General features: G+C 47.6%; 1 protein-coding gene across 1 annotated transcript in view; it reads left to right on the top strand.

Moving 5' to 3' along the window:
• The window catches only part of LOC142574183 (uncharacterized), an 86,570-nt gene that overhangs the window by 22,935 nt on the left and 45,423 nt on the right, over positions 1–18,212 (top strand). Inside the window, exons 6-7 of the mRNA XM_075683333.1 lie at positions 945–1,043; positions 6,970–7,017. Of these exons, the coding sequence (XP_075539448.1) occupies positions 945–1,043; positions 6,970–7,017 (147 nt within the window). The remainder of the gene's footprint in view (positions 1–944; positions 1,044–6,969; positions 7,018–18,212) is intronic.

Here is an 18,212-nt window from a genome sequence, read left to right as displayed (position 1 = left end):
TTTCTTACGCAGCCGGCTCAGCGCCGGCTGGTGAACTGAAGGGCTTAACATGCACATAAATCTGAGTGCACAAGCGCTTCTCCGTTACGCCTAAATTGGAACGTGGCAGAAATTCGAACCCGCGGGAAACGCCGAGCAGCAGAACCTCATAGCCACCGAGCAATGACGGAGCGTTTCGGCGCATGTGAACGCTCAATAATTATTGGCACGCGATGGCTAAATACGCTTCTTTCCGACTAACGTAGGTTAATACGAGTTCCCCTGATTGTTCTTGTTGAAACCACCGGGCGTGATCCTCTTATTTGTTTGCATACAGTAGAATCTTGTTTTGTAGCGCAGCCTTTAGGTGCCAGTTCCTCCGGCGAGCGTCGGCGTAACCGAGCGAACTAGCGGAGCGTAGCGTGAAAGAGCGAACGCGGAGCGCAGCGGGGGGCGAAAGACGCGAGGATGCAAGCGGAGGAGGAAGGTATGGAGAAAGCGCGGGAAGAAAAGCGTAGTGCGGCGAAGATTGCTACGAGATGGCGCCAGAAAAGCGCGCGTCGTCAGAGGGGCCTGTCTCCGGCGGATGCTGCGAGTCGCGCCTACGCGTCACCCAAGTGCTGCCTCCCGCGATCTCCAGATTGGCGAGGCAGTCACGCCATACTTCGTTCGTTTACAACGGGCCGCACGAGACAGATTGTCCGCGCCGGCCAATATATCGCGAAATGAAAACACCTATAGAGCTGCGTTCACATTTCGCGTTAGGGAGCGTCGTAATTGTCGCTGAATTTTATTCACGAGCGGCTTTGCCTTTGACTTTTATTTACCTTGGCAGAAAACTTTTCTCATTCCACTGCCATCATAACCAGTTCGTAGTTTTGGCATGTAAAGCATCAGGAATAATTGATTAGGAAATGCGCCGTGGCCTCGATGTTTTCCACACCACCTATTTTTTCGCTGCGCAGTGCCGATGATGTGCCCAGCCAGGTGCCCCCCGGGAAAGCAATGCGCGCCGGACGCTCCGACAGACATCCATGGTTGCTTCGAAGTGGACTGTCAATGCGGTGAGTGGTTCACTGATCTGCCTCGCTGTGAAAATGGGAAAGACCGATGTCGTCTCGATTTTTTACCGACGTTGGTCACGCTCTCGTTCCGGTGTTCCGCAGACGTTCCATGAAGTATGCCTGGATTGTTCAGTTGTTTCAAACAAATGAAGTTTTCTAATTGTTCACACTGTGGCATTATTCGAAAGGCCTCGCTATTTTCTGGCGCTGTCCAAGGTGGGTCGGTGCCTCAGCAAAAGCTTTCACGAGCACGACTTGCGCAGCTGCGCTGCAGATAGAAGTAAATTCGGCGTTTCTTTTTTTTTTTTTTGGTGGGGGGGGGATGGAGAATGAGGTACAGCGATGACACTTTGAGTAAAATTACTCTTGCAACGTGTACTACAACATCAGGAAAAGAAAACTGTTCAGAAACTATCGACGATGGTTATCAATACAGCACACAGCCAAACGCCTCTAGAAAGCTATTCCCGTTATTCAGTAATCATGCTCTTTAAGGCAAGCGTTCACTGTGGTGAGGATGTGAGGTTGCGTGCGTTGGTTCCTTGCATAATTCTGTAAAAGTGGGGGCGTCAACCGGTACATTTTTAGCGGTAGTGTAAATGGACAGCACATGTGTGTCAAAGCGCTGTTGGCGTTTGGTGACGAACATAGCCCGCAACTCAGCTGCGCGAGAGCACGCGCCTTTTCCAGAAGCGTCTTGTTGTCATCGGATGTCAACCTCATCGAAAACGGGGGATGGAGTCAAAGAAAGACTGTGGTCTGGTTGTATGCTTTCCGTTGACAGCTCTTATACCAAGGGGCAAAGCTTTCTTGTGAGCGATGGCAGAATGTATATCTGCGCGTTCTTGCAGCTCATTCACACTGGGGCACTCAGCTTCTAAAGCAACACGAAATCGCCTGCCTGCGAAACGCCTGCGTCGTCCCCATTACACGCTCATAGCACCATTGCTGCTGCCAGCTCACGAGATACCGCGAGAACAAGAAAAGCGAACGATATTTCACTACTAGAGTGGCCTACTGAGTCGCGCCCACTTTTCCCTCCTGCCCACATTTTAGCACTTTCTGCGCGTCTTTGTTTTAGCGCTGCAAGAAAGCGTTTCAGAGGTCACGATTTTCGAGCTCCTAGCCATTTCAGAAACTTGCCGGCTAGCTAGCAGCCATGACAGCCACCATCTCGCTTCTCCATTGGATAGGCTCACCGACTGCAAGCAGGTGATCCGCCCACTACAACAAACGAATCACCCTGAACAAGCGCCCATCGTCAAGAGAATCCCAACCGATCTCATTACCTCGCTAACCCGATCACGATATCCTAACCACAACGAAGTGGATTGCCGACCACTGCCAGATCTCTGGTAACGATGACGCATACCGGGTGGCGTGAGATACATTGTCTTCCACCTGCAGCCTATTTACGTCTGCAATACCTCTCTCTCTCTCTCTCTCTCTCTCTCTCTCTACCACCAGAGACGCAATCAACTTCCATCCTCCACAGCATGCGGCATGGGCCGCGCAGGCACATGAAGGACAACATTCCCAGTAACGCCCGTTCCCAGTAAGCCTGTGCCTCCAGGCTTGCCGAGGGGTTCGCAAAGCCCGCATCGGTTTCGGCTTTACACCGTATGGTATTGCACGTTGGCAGCCGCACAAATGAACGAAGAGGAACGGAGAAGGTGACAACAGTGGTCCGATCGACGAATTTGTACTTGGCTGCCCTCCGTGCAAGGCAACAGCGAGGCCACAGATACGCCATTTACTATGGAATGCGCTGCATTTTATATTGCAACTAAATGTGCAATCGCACAATACCGACACTAGACGAATGTATCCTGGGTCTATCCGCAAGTAGATACACAGTAACATCTCCTAGCCCTCTAGGAGTTCAGAAAAGATACGGGAATAACACGTACGATATGACACCGCATGGCCGATTTCCCTTGACGCTCCTTGCGATTTTTTAAAACTTTTTTGTAACCGCTACTCCTTATTCATCATTTCTATTATTTTTTGGTCTTGTAATATTTAATTAGTTATTTCGTTTCTTTATAATCGTGCTACCCACTTTCGCACTCACGATAATGAGTCATCCTGACAAAAAATGATCATTCAATCATTCATTCTGCTATTCGTTTTAGCATCAGTTTGTCCTTCGGGACATTACACTTGTGCTTAGCGTGTCGCTCCTACAGGACTGGGTAATATTTCACTGTCGATATCGACATTACCGTTGTCAACGGAGACAAACCAGCCTTTTGATACGACGGCAAGATTCCGAACTAGACCGTGTTGCGAAGTGCCGCTAAGGACGACTCACTCTGTGGCTCGCGCTCCCATAGCTCCGCGGCGAAGGATTCCGGTGACAGTGTTGGCTGAAAGCGGTATGAAACCGATCGGCGTGGAGAGGGTCTTTCCGACAGAATTCGGTTCCGCCGAATCGTATCCCGAGCCACTCTAGAAGCCGGATGTCTCAGCTTCAACGAGCATTCAGCGAAAAGCTATGGTGGCTACGATATCAGATGCAGCACGACATATGCTGCAGTCTCCGGCTTTACCTACTTGTCATGACGCGCGTATATACGATAGCCTACATGTGAACGTTGAGTATGTGCGAATTAAGTGCTTCTAAAATTACCCTAGTTAAAACACGGTCCTCACTTGCGTAGCACGTTCGCTTGGTCTCTCGTCCCACTGCGCAATAACTATGCAGCGCCGCAACCCGTACATCGAATTCCACGTAGCCCGAAAGTCGTGTAGCTCTAAAAGCACTGTCACACAGGTGTAGGAAAATGGGGCTAGCCATCCATAAGGAAAATTTACATAGCACAGGCCACTAATTATGGATGAGAACAAGGTCGTACAAAAAATATATTGTCATGATGACCGTGAAGAAGAGAACAACGACGGTCCGGAAGACGACGACAGGTTGACACAGCCTGGCTGGGCTCTCTTCAGTCTTCGCCAACGTTCGCTTTTTGTAAATATATTGCGAATAGTTTTATACGCGTAACATTTGGTGGAGGTGCGGCGTACCCGTCTTCTTTGCAATGGCGCTCCACAACGGACGTCACATCCAGCTTGTGACAATGCCTCCTGAGGACGATACGTCGTCTGCGCCTGCACCGGCCCCGTCGGCTGACCAGACCGAGTGCGTCCGCATGACCCCGACAATCCGCATGACCCCGACACATCCTCTAGTCTCGATGGTATGGACGTAGAAGAATGGCTCAGCATGAACGAACGTGTAAGAAAGGGGAACAGGTGGGACCCGACCTTAGTGCTAGCCAATGTCGTATTCTGTCTAGACGGAACTCCGCGCGTTTGGTTTCAGACACAAAGCAGAAGCTGTCGAACGTTTTTGGCGATCCCCCTCGTCAACAGCTAGCCATCAAAAGGCACCTCGCCACCCATGCCCAAAGTGCCACCGAGTCATACGTCTCCTATATTCAAGGCATCCTCGCCCTTTGTCAATAAATCGACACGTCCATGGCAGTCAGGAAAGGCTGGACATATGCTCAAGGACATTGCGGATGATGCATTTAATCTCCTAGTTTTCAGCAACGTTTCTAGTGTCGCCGCCATCATAAAGGAATGCCGCTACTTCAAGCTAACAAAGAACCGCCGTGTCCCCCATCAATTTTCCCGCCTGCCGAATACCGCCGCGACTTTATCTTGCATCGACCAAGACAACCCGCCACCCTCATTTGACAACGTGATTCGTATTGTGCATCGCGAACTCGAGGCTGCGTTTCCCGCCTCACCCCAGCAGACGCCACAGGACAACTCCGGCACAACAATAATCTTAATCCGGTGCTTGTTTCGCCAGGAAGCCGCTAGCCTTGGCTGCCCCACCGGCTGCTCTGTCAATCGCCCTGACGCCACAATGACTCCTCCTATGATCATGCCCTACCGCAGCCCGCCCTTTACTTCCCGTTATCGGAATCCACGTGATTGGCGCACGCTGGGCGATAAGCCGATCTGTTTTTGCTCCGGTCGAGTTGGCCACGATTCCCATCACTGCCGCAGTCGTTGGGCGCCTTCGTCCCGAAGCGTTTCACCCCGCTACTTCCTCGGCGCTTCCGACGCCTCTGGTGCTGACCACCGTTACGCTCGGTCGCCCTCACCACCACATTGTCAGCCACGTCCGCCGCCAACTTCAAATCAAATCTTCAAATCAAATCAATTTTATTCTCCAGTTTACATACTGGATGGCCATTCTGGGCCTAAAAGCTACATACATAGCTTGGCGTGACCCAAAAGACCAGACAAGGCAGTTGCGCAGTAAACACTGTATGCACATTTACAAGAATTCGCATATAATTCCCGCGAGAGTTGGAGTTCATCATGAACGGAAATATTGAAACATACTTTACATCATGGCGGGTTACCCGCATATGAAATAGTTTCAGCACGACGGATTTCACACGACACTACCATAAGCAAGACTACATATACAAGGCAATTTAACAGCAGCTGGACAACGCAGCATGAGAATGATTTTCGAAGATTAGCATCTGCTGAGAAAACTAAACACGTTGTACAGTATACAGTGGTAAAGATACACAAAGGCACAATGATTATCACATCGGATATGTTACAAATGAACAAAGTAATGAGCGGAGTTCTTTCCTACTGAAATTCTCAATATGCTTATATTTGTTCGAAGTGGATGGTAGGTTATATATTAAGGACTGATGTTTATACAGTGTTCTGAAATATGGATTTGAATATAACTCAGAATTTCTCGTGTTCGCATTTATGTGAGGACGCTCTAAGGAGGCTAATTGTTTTATGTAGCTCCTAGCAAATTCTGAAGAATATCGTACAGTATGCAATAAACGAAAAGTGTATAGCTTATCAATTCGTATAATGTTATACTTAGGGAACGCCTTTATGGTGCTTGAATATTAACCTATATTTCCAACATATCGAATTATCTTCTTCTGTAACATAACTCTGTGTATGTTAGTTTTAGTGGTTGTACACCACACTAAAGCGCTATAATGTAAGTTTGCATTAAATAATGCATTACGAATCTGCACTTTGGCTCTAATAGGAAGTATATTCCGACAGAGCGATACAACCCCTGTCACGCAAGAAAGCATTCTACAGAGATAATTTACGTGCATGTCCCAAGATAGGTGCGAAGAGAAATAAACCCCAATAATTTTATCACTGTGAACTATTTCTATTTTTTTTACCTTCAAATGTCATGGTATTCTTTAACTGGATGAACTTATTCTAACTTCTCTGCTCTACTACGCCACCCTACTCAGGATCCACTGTGCCAATAAACTAGACGATGCGGCACCTCGGGGTGGTGCTGCACTGTCGGATTTGCCCTAAAATCCTCCACTGACGCTATTAACAACGCACAACATCTGAAATGTTCAAGTAGATGGCACACCTGACACTGCACTCATCGATACCGGCGCACACATTTCCATTATGAGCGCCCACCTCCCCCTTTCGCCGTAACCTAAAGAAAGCTCTCACACCTGCCATCACTCGGGTCGTACGCATCGCCGACGGCATAACGGTTGGAGAAGTGGGAATGTGTACTGCCCGCGGAAGCATTGGTAGTCGCCATAATGTCGTCCTTTTCACCGGGCTCGTCCACTGCCCACTGCCCCCAGGACCTGATACTTGGTCTAGACTTTCTGATCACTCTGCACTCATCGACCGCTCCGGAAGTACTGTGCGTCGAAAGTAATTTTACTTATCTTTTGAACGTGTATTCCTTGAAATAAACATACAATTGCCAGGAACCCTATTGTATTATATATATATATATATATATTTATATATATATATATATATATATATATATATATATATATATATATATATATATATATATATGTCTCCAACGGTGAAACTGCGTGATAATAATTCGTCGTGGTGCTTCCGTCTTTCCTTACTGCCGCAGTGGCGGTATCGCTGGCTACACCCCAACCATGGATGCCTCATCCTGACGGTAAGTGGCGGTGGAATGCCAATTCCTTTTCGTCCCCGTTGATACACTAAATACGTCAATCCATATTGGGAAGTGAAATTATTTTCCAGTATAGTTTTAGTCACCATAGAACACATTACTATAAAAACGTCGCAGCTCCTTCCGAAAGGCGAACCATCCATTGCGATAGCAAATGCATAGACAGCTATGCGAACTTAGGATAGTAATTTTATCGGCCATATGAACTTGCGAAAATTCGTTTACTATCTAGATTAACAAGCATGGTGTCAACGCGCACAGGCAAACGTGAATTCATCACACTTGATGACCACGGACACTCGCTGTCGAAACGCTGACGTGAGGAAGCGGAAGCGCGGATAACGACAGCAAGTGTAGTGACCTTCAACGCAAACTTAGCTGCGACAACGCTGCACGGACAAAGATATCAGCCATCGTCGCATCGAGACACAGCCCCCCCCCCCCCCCATGCAGATAGCTTTCAAGATAAGCCGCGTGCGGACTCGGAATGGGCAGTTGCTGCCGTAGTACAACGCCGGCCCCTCCACCCCCCCCCCCCCCCCCGGCGCTATGCGCGCCGCGGAAGACGGCGCGTTTCCTCCCTGCACTCCTCGACTGCGCGCGCGAGATTGAACTGCGATCGTCGGCTACCCTCGCGCACTTTCACTCGCCCCTGCAGCGTGCGGCAACGGTCTTATCACCCTTGCAGTTTATGAGGAACATCACGGCGACGGCGACAGTAAAGACGCGCTTGTCTTCGTCGTTCTTTCTGTCCCTTTATGTGTGCCCAGTAAAGCACATTTGCAGTGGAATACCAACTAGCCCGTACTCGAAACCCTGCTTCAGTAAAGACGCGCCTGGAAAGTCTATGTAATTGCTGTCGCACTAAAATAAAGTCTGAGGACACCTAACCACTTTTTATGAGTTCTACATGCGAAAACATTAATGTCCAATTGAATGCCGCTGGGCCATTCTTGAAGTTATGGAATTCTCGTGGGCAATCAAGTGCGTTGACGCGCTTTTCCAACGCTTACTGCCACCAGCGTTTTTCCTTTCGAATTTATTCTGTATTTTTATACATTAATTTATTTATAGTGATTACTGAGGTGTAGTTAGAACGCAAGCGAGAGCTTGCACCGACATGGGACGCACAGATAACACAGAGGCTTCTGAAATCGAGGGTGACGTGCGTCGCAGCGATCGCCTCTCCCCTCACACACCTCGCGCGCTATCGCGGCAGCAGATGTTCGCTTTCGGCCGCTCTGCTCCATCGAGGCGCGCTCGTCATATGGCGTCGCAGCCAATGGGAATTTAAGGGCCGTTCTTCGCCTGCCCGACGACAGACGCCGCCGCCTTTGTCGCTCAATTAGCGAGTTGATTCTTTCGCATCAATAAGTATTTATCAAAATAGACCTGCCAGATTTTTTTCTTCTTGTGATTAGGATTTCCTTGCTCGCCTCATTTTCTTTTAAAAGTATGCTGTGAGTGTTGCTGATGATGTCGGATAAGAGCCACAAATGCTGAGTAGACGGCCTTTTCTGATGCAAAAGTCGCAATATTACCATAACCAAATCTCTCTTTTTTGGGTAATTAGTCGCTTATAAATTTTGCTTTCCTTAAGCATGAGCGTGAACGGGTTTAAAATGAGGCCCACAGCACGTTGCAAGCAAAGGTCTGATGAAATAGCACTCACGTCTCGGCACGATTAAGAACGGTCAAACCTGTTTTCTTTTCCAGGTGCGCTTTCGTTCTCATAGACCGATTGTGTTGGCGCAAAAGTACAGCACAAGCATCCTACAGGGCAATTGTGCGCATCCCGGTTAAATATAGCAGATGCTTCTCGAAAATTATTTGCTGAGATTTTTAGGTGCTGCTCAATGAGAAATGTGCCAAGTTTTATAACTGCACACTTCCTTTCACCGCGTATGCGCCACATTTACGTACATTTGTGCCTCTCTATCATAATTTTCATTTTCTTGGCTTTCATCCATGTTTCCTTAGAATGCAAGGTTGATATATTACGGCATAGATATCGGTAAAAAAGATTATAGAAAAGGCATCAGTATTACTCAGTGCATCTTTAAGATAATTCAGCTAACAGGCTCGTTATTCATTATACTTATGGGTTATACTTATTGATTGCCAACGTTATTATAGGGTTCTAGGCGCGAAAATCATGATCTCATATAAGGTACACCGTTGTGGTCCGTTGCGGATTAAATTTCATCACCTGGAGCTCTTTAATGGGCACCTATAGCTGTTGGCTGTCCCACCTTGCAACATAATCACTCAGTTCTACATTAGTCTTGCGTTAAAGAGAACGTTGCCGGGAGTGCTATAAGAATTGACCGCTTTTGCGCGTGGGCGCAGTGTCAAGTTCTTCTTTTTGTATGCACTAGCTATTAATGAGGTGTTGGATCATGAAATTTGCGCATAACGTACACGGGACTAAACAAGCGCGAACGACGTAGCGTGCGACGTGAGTACATTGGCAACATTGGCCTGATATCTGCCTGCAGCAATAAAATGTTGCGTGCAGCGGCTTATAAAACAATAAGTCTTAGCCACACTTGGGCATGCAGAGAACGCGACAATGCTCTCGGGCTTCACGCTGAGGTGTTCACGTGCGTTTTTAGTTCCACTGTACGTTTGTTTTGTTTCAAACAATTGCGGTGTTTCAACCAGCTGCTTTCTTGCAATTTTGGTTGCTGGAGTTTGTACACTAGAGAGTTCGCTGTCGATAAATGAATATTACAAGGTGATGGCAGCGCTCATGCATATTGAGAGGGGGGGGGGGGGGTCACTAAATCCTGTTTAGCTCTCCGTTGATTCGGCCCGAAACGGAACTTCTAATAACAATATTCTTTGGCCACGGTTCGCATGACGGACTTTCAGACCGTAATGAAGCACAAACTGAAAGATATATTCCAGTACAAGTACTTCTGATTCAGTTTAGGTCATTGTATGGACTTTGGTCTGCTCACTCAGAAGTGACAAATTTCGGTTTGAGAGCCTGCTTTGCTGGATATGAAATCGTATCTGGAACTCTTTTAAGCCATTTTCACCCAAGAAGTGCTCTACTGATCTTCAGTCAGTCTTTTATTCCACCGTGCCCGTGCGCAGAAATCGCACCTTATAAATGCGCTCTAAAACGTCTCGCCCACTAAATATATAAGCTATCTCTCTAAAGTTGAAAGGCTAAACTGTAGTACGAAGTTTGCGTTGCCCTTAACTGTTATATTCATCAGCCCGCGATCCTTCTTCCTTAATCGTTGATTCACCAAAATAAAGACACATTAGTTATAGTTTCCAACAGTCAATACAATCTAAGCTAGGTAAACTGCATGGTACGGAAGCATCATGTAATGGTGCCGACGACATCGGACGATAAGAAGGATTCAAAAGAGGGCCTATTTCTGACAAAAGTTGAATTTAATTGCATTTCCTTTCTTTTGAAAGAAAGTAACGAAAATAAATATTTCTGGGCGAAGCTAGGGTACAATATAAAATAGCAGAAGAAAGGCAAAAACAACTAGCGAGCTTCACCTTGGTATGGTAAAGTGGTAGTCCAAGTTTGGCAAAGTTCGGAATCACCGCAAGCTCTGGCAACGCCCTGAGATGAATGAGCTAAATGTATCTAGACATAAACGTCCACCCTCGCCACGCCTCTGGTTCTCGAATCTAGTTCCAGTACCAAGAGTCAATAGTTCTCGAGTGTGGGTTCACTCTTGGGTTATCTTCACTTTACTTTACCTCATGAGCGCCCGAAAAAGGAGTCACATGGTCAGACCATCGGTGCCATCTTTCAATTGTTTATCGTCCCACTGAGTGCATTACCAGTGCAAGTTATAGAAAATGTGTTATGCTTTAGCGTATTCGAAAGAAAGGAACGGGTTGCCGCGAGAATGCGCCACGCCTGCACTGTTCGCATTCGACGGTGGATGTAGAGATAATGTCCGAAACAGGAGACGTGCCCTTGACGCGCCCCAGAAAGGTGTGGCAGGCGCCTTGCGCGGAGTGTGCAGACAGCGCAGTCAGTGTATGGCAACATTCGTTTAATAACTATAAGCGGCGCTGGCGCGTAACTTTGCCGAGTCAACTGTGTTTGAAACGAAGAAGCGGCGTGCGCTGGGTGCGCTCCTGTTGACATGAGTGTCTGACTTTACCTCGAAATTTTTAGAGCGAGAGCTCTTCTCGCGGTACAACCCCCAAGGTTAATCTCGTCGCGCGTTTGACCTTCAGCCGCCGGCGTGCAAGTGTGAAGGTGTGACGTCACGTCATGTGATCCACTGCAGAGACGCATCGCAGCTGCTCACGCTCGAGCCTCGCCTTGTGTACCACGTGACTATAGGCGAGGGTTTAAGCAGTCGCTTCGGCGGCGCTTGGCCGCTCAGTCTCCCCATGGATTAAGCACGCGCCGGTGCGAGCGCGTCAACTCTTCGCCGCAGGCAGCAGGCTGAGTCTAAGCACCCTGCCGATACAGATCGCGGGGAAGAAGCACCGAAGAACCCTGTCTAACCATGCTTAACAGAGTTTTTCTGTTAGCTTAACTAGCTAAAAGGGCACGTTGAACCATAGCCAATTTTTTTGTCGGCTGCTTTCGCGTGTCCCGCCGTATCTTTCTTCACTGATTGCCGTCGAGCAAACATAGGCGAGCGAGGAGCTCGGGGCAGCCGGCATAGCATAGAGTTTTATACAGCCATTACTAGAGGCAACTCTGGCGCTAGCGTCTGCCGGAGCTGCAATGTGGGCGGCTCAGCCAGCATGGGAATTATGGGAAGTGCATGGATTTGTCTGAACTTCGTCCTTCTGTCTTGAAGAAGCTTCGTGACTTTAAACTTGTCATTTAGATGGAAGTACTGCGCCGTAAATAATTTTAAAAAGCATTATTAAAATTGGCCGAAGGCAGGATTCGAACGCAGGACCACTCAGCACAGAACCTCGATATTGAAACCATTACGCCAGGGATGCATGCATTGACAAGCGACATAAAACTCCCTTATGAGTTCATCACGGGCAAGCCAGTGCCTTCAGACTCTTGGCGCTTTTCTATTTGGCCACCTCGACAAGCTGAATGATTGCAATTGGTAGCAATTGTGCGTGTTTGCAGCGTCATCTGCACTTCGAAAAGTATAGATTTCTCTGAAATTTACGACAATGCAGGCATAAAAAGCGCTGTAAGCAAAGTCACAAGCACGAAGATTAGACAAATTCATGTGATTCCCATCATTCCCGTGGCGGCTGAACCATTGCAACGCCAGAGTTCTCTATGGTAATTATTGCAGAAAACTCTATGCTGCATAGCACCCCAGGATGGTTCTCTTGAGACGATGATCCCGTATTGACGCATTAGGCATTTTTAGCAGAGCGTTTCCTTCGCCCTGCTCCGCTCAGCCACACGCATACGCCGAACGCTCCGCCGCCAGCGCGTGAGCGACCGGGCGCCTCCGTTCCGCTACAATGCTCGCCGAGTGGAGCGCGGTGAGCGAGACGAACGAAAATATAACATGGCTGCCGCCACTGCCGCGGTGGGATGGCTAGCCTAGCCGCAGGTCGGCTGATTCTCGTGGGAGAAACTTTGTATCTTTGAAAGAGTGCTGTCGAATCGAGTGACGGTGAAAACCCGGCGCCAGAGCACAGTTGTGAATGCGACGATTTGTTGACGAGCACATAAGTGGCACATCAAGCGCCTTCGACTGCAGCCTCGCATCCTCAATTCGTTCGTGTAACGACGCACCCATCCATGTGAAAAAAAAGAAAGGAAACAAAAACGTTAATAATTGTTTTAAAAATTGCAGCATGCATCTGTACGCCGAACGAACCTGTGAACGCTCAGTTAAAGCAAGGCCGCTATCTTGTACACGTTCGAAAAGCCGACGTTCGATTTCACCTCACGCGATCGTCCAGGCTGCGCCGATATCGCGGCCTAGGCCAATCTAGTCCAATCGCGTGAGGAGAAATCGAACGTCGGCTTTTCGAACGTGTACAAGACAGCGGCCCAGATTCTTTATCCGTCCAAGCGCGGGGGAGGATCGGGTGTACGCGAGCGAGCGGGGAGCAGAAAAGGTTCTGGTAAAACTTTCTGTTGCAAGTAGGACTGTAGCTGACAGTGATATCTGTTGGAATTTTACGCAAAGAGCAGTACTACCAGTTCTGGCAGTGTTCATCGCAGAAAACATCCGCCATTTCCAGCATGAGCGGATGCCGCGGCATAGCGGCGAACGGTACTCACATTCAAACTCAGAGGATGCAATCCATGTGATGAAGTATTTTTTCCCTCGAAGATCTGAACCTGTGTTGCTAAGTTTTCCGCACGCGTTGCTTGCGCCGGGTGATATGCACACCTTACCTCATTCGAATGCTACCCTCTTAACTGAATGCACAATGACAAGACGTTCTTATGCTGCAGCCATTGAGCCATCACAGTTCGCAAACGGGCGGCTGAGCAAGAAATGTACATGGATTTCGTTCTTCACAATATTAACCACCAAAGAAGGACTATGATTACTCTCGTCGGCACTACGTGTGCACACATCCATTTAGTGTGTCTTCCCGCGGTCTTGCACATTTTGTGCGCAGTCTATCGCCCTTCAGCATCGTTACCTTAGTAACCATCAACAATACACGAGCTTTTACGATATATAACACGACTTTGTTAAGGACTCACTCATAGAGCGCTAGTCTGTGACTCGATTACATTGAACGATAATGATAAACCGTGCTTCATTGGAGCACCGGAGTGTGCTGCCTGCAGAAAAAAAAAAGCCATTTTATCACGTAATTTGCACCCGATAAATGACGACGCTTTCTAGGGGAAAAAATGTGCAGACGCCACGCACTGTGGGAATCGATGTTCGCAACATTTTGCAGCTAATTGGCTATCCAGCCTTCTTAGAGGTTCCGGAAACCGCTACCCCGTGAAGTAACGTGCCGAGTGTGAATTGAGTACTTGTTTGTGTGATGGCAGCAGCAGGACGACGAGTGCGTCGAAGACGATCGTATGGCAGCGAAGGCATGATTTCTATGCCGGCATCATTTGTATGTCGATCCAGTGGGAGCTTACTACATGACGATTGGTGGGTCCTGCATGGGTAGTGGACGAGCGTAAGCGAGAGAAACGTCGATTGTGATGTCATCAACGACTACGTGTTATACAATCGTACCTACCAGTGGCAACGTCACGTGGCATGAGTTAACGTTATGATGGCATTTGTACTCCGATGAAGAAATGTTCAAACACGATTAACTAGGGCGATCAGGAAATTTGTCCAGTGTCACGCAGCTTCTACGCAGCGTAAGCTACTACAAGGAAAGTAGCAGGACAGTAGGCCGGTGCTGGAGATAGCGCAGTTTAGCACGGCACCTCAAAGCGCGATCGGTTACAGGGAAAGAAGACGCGGCAGTGGCCAGTGGCACACGCGCCGAATGTTTCTAAGAGGTGACTGCCTGTGTAACGAGAGTGGTATGCGGAAGTTATGACCTATCGCCTCCCTTTTAGACAACTATTTATTCATTTGTTTCATTTCAATTCGTTTATTATCACCTTGAAGGCCCGAAGGCATTACACAGGGGGGGGGGGGGGGGGGCACTACAAACGTGTAAGAGTGGTTACGTACAAAACAACGAAAAAAAGAAATATCGCTGATTTTGTATGAATTTAAGCAATCAAAGAGAAATTTCGAATTTAGAGAGGTAACACGGCAATACATTCGCATAAAAAAAGACTAGGTGGAAGGGGTGATAAGGGTAGACTATTCCGAATGGTTTATGATTCGTTCATGAACGATGTACCCTGGGAACAGAAAGTTATTCAAAGTGATTTGTTAGGTATTCACGAAATTTTTTGCGGTCAGTACAGGTAACGAAGTTGTGAGGGAGCGCATTCAAATAAACGATTGCGTCAGGAAAGAAGGAAGTGGTCACGGCAGATGAGCGGCCGCGTAAGCGTGCTATGGCAGAGCTGTGACTTATTCGATAGGAAGTTCGCAATGGTGGTTTAAGAAGGTGGTGCCTTGAGCGTGGATTGTAAAAAGAAAGAGTGCAGCAAACAAAGACGTGATATGATGCGGCGTGACTTCAGTGTTGGCAGACCTATTGTTTGCTTCAAAGAAGTGACACTAGTGTACCGTGAATAATGGGAAGGGGCGAAGCGGGTGGCTCTGTTTTGAACGGATTCCAGTGATACGTTTAGGTATTTTGGAGATGGATGCCAGACAGCGGAAGCCAATTCAAGTTACGCACGGACAAATGTCACGTACGCCAACTTCTTTACTTCTGAGGATGCCTTCTTTAAATTTCTTTGTAGATACCCGAGTGAGCGCGCAGCTTTGCGACGTATTGTTTCGATATGTGTTACCGTAATAATTTTACTGCGAAGTGTTTATTTTGTGCTTCTGGACGCAGCTATGGTTGTTTTGGCTGCTAAGTAAGATTGAGCACGTACGTTTGATATTTGTACCAAACACCACGACGGAAAATTAAAAAAGCGACCGTCACCTAGCTTTTGGAGGACTGGGCTGCTGTGCTCGACGGCCGGGGTTCAATTACGCCATCGGTCACGCATTTCTTCTTGTTATGAAAGCTAGGTTCGATAGAAATCTACCTACCTACCTACCTACCGACGTAAGTACGTCCGTACGTACCTCTACCTACCCACCCACCTACCTAACCTAACCTACCTACTTACATAACCCTACCTACCTACCTACCTACCTACCTACCTACCTACCTACCTACCTACCTACCTACCTACCTACCTACCTACCTACCTACCTACCTACCTACGTACCTACCTACCTACCTACCTACCTACCTACCTACCTACCTACGTACCTACCTACCTACCTACCTACCTCCCTACCTACCTACCTACCTCCCTACCTACCTACCTACCTACCTACCTACCTACCTACCTACCTACCTACCTACCTACCTACCTACCTACCTACCTACCTACCCACCCACCCACCCACCCACCTACCTACCTACCTACCTACCTACCTACCTACCTACCTACCTACCTACCTACCTACCTACCTACCTACCTACCTACCTACCTACCACAGAATGCCTCGCATTATAAAAACAACAACGTCGCCAGAAGAGATCTTGGGCACGGCTAGGTAGTATACATGCTCTCCAGTTCTCCCCACAAAGATCCAAAAGGGTCATTGTCCAATTTAGGTCAAACCGTCGTGTCTCGCTTGGTGGCCAGTCACTGTGTCAGGGGCTTCACCAAGGACATGCAATTTGTTCTGTACCGAAGATGGTATAGAGGAGCTGTATACGCATGTGCAGCTAGACGTGAAAATATAATGTGATCATGAGTGAGGAAAAAAACAAAAGGCACTCTTGCACTGAGTGCCTTGCAGCTCTGTGGAGGCACAAAGTTGTTAAGAACTCTGGGGCCACAATGCAGTACGCCTACTTGTTAAGGGTAAAAAAAATAACAGTAAGTAATAGAGGTGGTGGAACATTGTTCCCAAGAAGCGCTCACGCTTACGTTATGACGCAAATTCAACTGACAATATCTAAACCGATTGTGAGGCCTCGAATTACTCTAGTAAGGTGCGCTGAAAAGGCTGGGCATCCTCACGTGAACGCTAGTTTGATAGATCAATAGTCTTGATGTGTTTGTGAGAGTCATCTTCACTATACAAGTAGGCTCTACAGGAATCTGAGGGCATGTTCCAACATGGCTGATCTGCGTGTTTTGAACACGAGACAACTTGGTCATAAATCCCTGTGTAAGGGGATAAAAAGACTGGGTGGGCAAATTATCGACGTCTGAGAGTCGATATAACTGTTGCACGGTTGCCAAATGCCGCTGTTTTTTCTCTGGTGGTGGCAGCAAATTACAGGAGTGACCGCCACATGTTCACAAGAGAGCTAACGGCACAAGAGAGGAGAAGAGGACCAGTGATAATAACATTATACATGGTTACCGGTTTCATTGACGACTCATCAGTCAGACACACGGATCTATGCAGAAACCCTGCTAACCCATGACTGAAATGAAGTAGAGCATGCCGATGGTGTAGTCACAGCGGCGGGTGCGACTTCGATGGAGATATTGTAAAACGAGGAAACATTTGCACTGAGAATGACTTCCTTTTTGTGTGGCGACTATGAAAAGTCACGTTAGGGTTTTACACAATGCAATATTTGGAGTCATGTGGCAGCAGGAGTAATCTTCTCGACGGGCGACTTGATACCTGGAGTGGAGATGTTATCAGTATGCATTATGGATGTCGTGCACTGCAGCCTTCCTGGTATCATTTCCGTGCTATATTTCCGTACTTTTGTGCTACCATAGCTCCCTGATACCACTTCGGTGCTACAAGAAAGCTATGTCTAGCTATCTAGTCGATTCAGAAAAGGCTGTTGTCCTGGACCACTGCCGATCCTTGCACCTGTTCAACTGTTTGGTCAAGTGAAAAATGTGTTCACCTTTGGATGGTGCCGAAGATACAATGATACTTGTAGACGTCGGTTGCAGCAGCAGCAAACATGTGCCGTTGGCTATTGTCAGATAAACTGTGGTGGACATAGAAATAATGCGATGATAGGTTTAACAAGGCGCGCGGACGAAGTGACCACAAAGCATGGACCAAGTTAGCACGTTAATGGCTCAGCGCTTCTGCACAATTCTCAGCGCGAATCGAGGTGTCGGTTCGCTGCTGCCTACAGCGGTGGAATGGGCCCGCGTTTTGGAATGGGTCCGATTCAATGCACCTATTGTATAACATATTCGCATTCCACTTTGTAACACAGTCGATCCGGTAACACATCAACAGCAACAGTATGGCTTGTGAACGCTAGCAGTTTGTTTATTCTGCATATACAACATGCCTCTCATCCGGTAGCATGAAATAATAAAGAAACAAATAAAAAAAACAATCCATTAGTCCATCTATCAATGAAATAACAGACAGACAGACAGACGACAGACAGACAGACAGACAGACAGACAGACAGACAGACAGACAGACGAAGACAGAGGCCGATAAAGAGATAAACAAAAGTAACAACAAATACGTGGCAAGTTATTTTGACGTTCACCGTAAACTTAACGTGCATGCAAATTTCAAGGATTGTGGAGCTGACATTGGTGTGGTGAGCTATCCTGCGGTACAAAAGACCCTTAGTCCCACGAAAATCATTGCGGGATATTCGTTCGAAGTTTGCGATGATTAAAA

This window comes from Dermacentor variabilis, chromosome 3 (assembly GCF_050947875.1).
Source record: "Dermacentor variabilis isolate Ectoservices chromosome 3, ASM5094787v1, whole genome shotgun sequence".
Lineage (NCBI taxonomy): Eukaryota > Metazoa > Arthropoda > Arachnida > Ixodida > Ixodidae > Dermacentor > Dermacentor variabilis.
Note: the sequence above shows the minus strand (reverse complement) of the source record. Positions and strands in the feature narration are given on the sequence as shown.